The sequence below is a fragment of the Mandrillus leucophaeus genome, unplaced genomic scaffold (assembly GCF_000951045.1).
Source record: "Mandrillus leucophaeus isolate KB7577 unplaced genomic scaffold, Mleu.le_1.0 Scaffold110, whole genome shotgun sequence".
Classification (NCBI taxonomy): domain Eukaryota; kingdom Metazoa; phylum Chordata; class Mammalia; order Primates; family Cercopithecidae; genus Mandrillus; species Mandrillus leucophaeus.
The window spans coordinates 4385364-4389250 of NW_012099210.1; the positions used below are offsets into that span (position 1 = coordinate 4385364).

At 38.6% G+C, this 3887-nt stretch overlaps 1 protein-coding gene across 3 annotated transcripts in view; it reads left to right on the forward strand.

Annotated features, from left to right (window-relative positions):
- The first annotated feature begins 2133 nt into the window (after positions 1 to 2133).
- Positions 2134 to 3887, forward strand: part of ERMN (ermin, ERM-like protein) — a 6007-nt gene continuing 4253 nt past the window's right edge. Inside the window, exons 1-2 of one of the 3 annotated variants that reach the window (XM_011991877.1) lie at positions 2134 to 2738; positions 3386 to 3478. In XM_011991877.1, coding sequence (XP_011847267.1) covers positions 2498 to 2738; positions 3386 to 3478 — 334 coding nt within the window. In that variant the 5' untranslated portion in view covers positions 2134 to 2497. The remainder of the gene's footprint in view (positions 2739 to 3385; positions 3479 to 3887) is intronic. The other 2 variants (XM_011991884.1, XM_011991893.1) reach the window with 2 other exon arrangements.

The following is a 3887-nucleotide window of genomic DNA, read 5'->3' on the forward strand; positions in this document are numbered from 1 at the left end:
ACGTGTTGCCATGGGGTAACAGAAATCTAGGAGTAGGAGAGACTCTCTCCTGTGAATGAATCTGAACTCTCTCAACTTTGCTATGTCCCTGGATTGAGGTACTTGGCAGCCCCAAGGGAGTTGGGAGTGGTTGGAGGCATGTCCTTTGGAGCTAATGTATTTCTATACTTTTGTGTGTATTTCAGGGCATTTGGTTGAATTAGTGCCACTTCCTGCTCTAAGGATCTCACAATCTAGTATGTCCCTGTTTGTTCCTAGGCTTGGTCTTAGTTTCTGCATTCTCCCATATGATTCTACTCAAGATTTTCTCAGCAATAAGCTTGCTAGTTGCATTTCTTGGGAGGACACTCCCACAACAGGGTCCTCAGCAGCTGCAGTGTGTCTCTGGGGCAGGTCTTGAGACTGCCTTAGGCTCTCTGCTGCTCTCTTCTGGCCACAACTGTCTCTACTGCCAAGGTGTTAATGCTGAACTCTTGTGGGATCTCTAGTCCAAGGAAACATCTGCACACAGGCCAGGGATGGTGCTTAGCTTCATCTGTGCTGCAAGCTCTCATCGGAAGGCTTGCTGGCTCTGTGACCTTACTAGCTGAGCTCCTTAATCTCTCTGCACTTCATTTTTCTAGTCTATACAATGGAGATAACAACAGCACCTACCTCGGAAGACTGTTATGAAGATTAAATGTATTACTGTTTATGAGTCAATTAGGACAGTAACTTGCACATAGTAAGTGTGATATGAGTGTTTGTTAAAACAGTTAAACAATCAAACAAACATAGAATTAGTGTGCTGACTAGAGAAGGGCTGGTGATGACGAGGGAGGGAGATCTAGGATCTACTAGAGATGTCTTCCAAGGACAAGGGAGAGGGGATTATCCAAGAGTGAGGGGTTGTCCCTGACATAGACCCCAATGGACTCAGCCCTAGACACAATTTTAAAGGTGATACACTTATTACAACTCTCCAACACCTATTCTTCTTCTCTTTAAAAATGATCTGAAATTTATTCTCTTGGGGATAAAATTTATTTTATATATAATATATAATTCTTGTTATATATGTGTATATATATAATTATTTGTGTGTGTGTGTGTGTATATATATATAATTATTTTTATTGCGTGCTATTATTTCAAGTCAGATGCCTAGAGTTGGGGACACATGTAAGCAAGTTAAAATGGCCGCTGGCCAGATGAAGCTTAGATTGTAGTTGGTGAAACAGACATTACAGAGATAATTGTGCAGTTGCTTATTTAGTTACAACCATGAAGAATACTCTGAAGGGCAAAGACAATGTGTAACAGAGTCTTGTCCTAATCCTGTGGGTTAGAGATAGTGTAGAGATGACATTTAAGCTTAAAAACAGAACTTAGGGGAGCTAGTTAGCCCAGGGGCTTGGGCTTGAGGAAGAGAAGGGCATTTCACACAGAAGGAGCTGTGTGGGCAAAGGCTCTGGAACCATTTTGTACTATGAGAAATCCAAAAAAGAAAAAGACTTAAAAAGGAAGGAGTGGTCAGTAGCAGTCATTTAACATAATCGCCTTTTTCTCCCAAGGGCAGATTGCATTGGGCCTCTACATTTTACTAGCATCATGCAATATCAATATGGAATAGAGAGGATTCTAATTCTGATTGGGGGAGGAGAAAACTTCGTGGCGATAATTTTATTAGGGTTTTAAAGGATCGGTTGGGCTTCAGTGGACATAAACTAGAGGACAAAAAGCTGTAGACTAAGTAAATGACTCTGAAATTATAAAACTTTTGGTATTAGCAAGTTGGTAGAATTTGTTTTTTTCTTAGGTCCCCTCTGCAGCCCGCTGAAAGCACACCATGAAATCTGCAGCCAGAACCATTTACAGTAAAGTTGTCCTGTTTATAGCTTTTTTGATAAGCTGTTTTTATTTTTTATTAAATAAAAAACGATGCCATTGTCCTTTACAAAATAGCTGAGGTTTTACTTGAACAAAATCTGTTTGGAAATGTTAAGCTGGTTACACAGAACTAATATGCCTCAAGGTGGTCATTCTCTCTGGATTAAAGCTGTGGGACAATTGTGGCTCCTGTTACAGGGAAAATTACAATGGGCCATTATGAAAAGGGACAAAAATCTCTGTTCCCAGAGGGGGACTGACAAGCTGAACGTCCCTCTCTACATGCCAACACAAAAGCCTGATTGCTTCAGATTGTTTGTTTATGTAAATCAAAAGGGTGCCTTTAACTCTGCCAGGGGACTGGCAAGCAACAAAGAAGGTGGTGATTGGCTGGATTCTTGCTCATGGCTCCTGACAGATCTCACAAATCCTCTTGCTTTTGCTCTAAGCTCTGTCTGGATACTTTTAGGAAAAGAACCGTGTTATTATGTACAAAAGTGAATAATTTGTGCTCTTAGAGTAGGGGTTGGAACTATAGGACTTGAAGGCAAGAGCAGGTATCTTATCAAGGATCTACTCACTCAGTTTCCCTAAAACTCTCTCTCCAAATCAGATTCATCTGCACATCATGACAGATGTTCCAGCTACATTTACCCAGGCTGAATGTAATGGGGATAAACCACCTGAAAACGGTCAACAAACAATCACTAAAACTAGTGAGGAATTGACTGATGTGGACAGCCCCCTGCCACACTACAGGGTAGAACCCAGTCTCGAAGGTGCACCCAGCAAAGGAAATCGGGAGGAAAGAAGAAAATTACAAGGGAACATGTTGCTCAACTCATCCATGGAGGAGAAAATTCTAAAAGGTAAAGTGTTTCCCTTCTCCTTAATTTTCTTGTTTTGACTTATAAATTAGCCCTGGATTTTTTTTTTATAAACTATTATAAGAATGAGCTGGACACCCCAAAAATGTAGCCCTTTATTCTACTATGCATAGCATAGGGACTAAACCTCTTCCTCTGGTGAAATCCAGGCTTGTCTATTTGATAGCTCTGTGACCCCAGACAACTTTCTGTCTCCCGAAGCCTGAGTTTTTTCACTAGAAGAAGACAGAATACTAATAATAATACCTACAAGTGTAGGGTAAGTATTTGCTAAATGTTCACTACTGATATTTATTATGATAATGGGCAGCCCCACTATTATTTGAACAAAGAGAATTCAAAATTTTTAAATTTCCTCCTAAATATACCTGAAGTCTGAATTTATGGTTCTATATCTTATAGATATATATATCTTACATAAATATTAAAGGAGAGATTACCAATCAATGAAGTGATCATTAAGTAAATAAATTGAATTGATAAAGAATGAATCTGAAGAGTCAAATAGTAATTTTTAGTGATCAGATTTAAAATTAAAGACATCTACCTAGAGTTTAAATTGGTAACTTATTAACCGTTGAACAGTAAATATTTTAAATGTTAAAATACTAATTTTATTTTTTTTCTAGAAAACTCAGAACAGAAATTCTTTATTGTTCATAAGGCTATCACAGATCTTTCTCTCCAAGAAACAAGTGCTGATGAAATGACATTCAGAGAAGGTAACAAGAACTACAGTTTTGTACACAGAAATTGTTTGACTGAATATGGATGACAGTTTTTCCATGAAATGTTGCATGAACGTGGCATTGACAAAGCAATCCAGGCAATGACTTCAAATTTTCAAAGCTGCTGTAGGCAGATAAGAGAGTATAAACTTATCTGTGGGTTCCACCTTATAAAGCATTCCAGACTGTTCAAGGCTGAGGCTGCATGGATTGGCATAGATGATTGGCATGCCAACGTGATGTCTATCTCTTAAGCTAGTCCACTGAGTCAACCCTACTTTTTGATTTGGTGTGTCCAAATCTGTGTGTGCACCTTGTGAGATGTAAATGTTTCAAAAACGGGTCTTTCCTAAAAGTCTACAATTAACACACAGGTTTATTTATTTATTTATTTATTTATTTA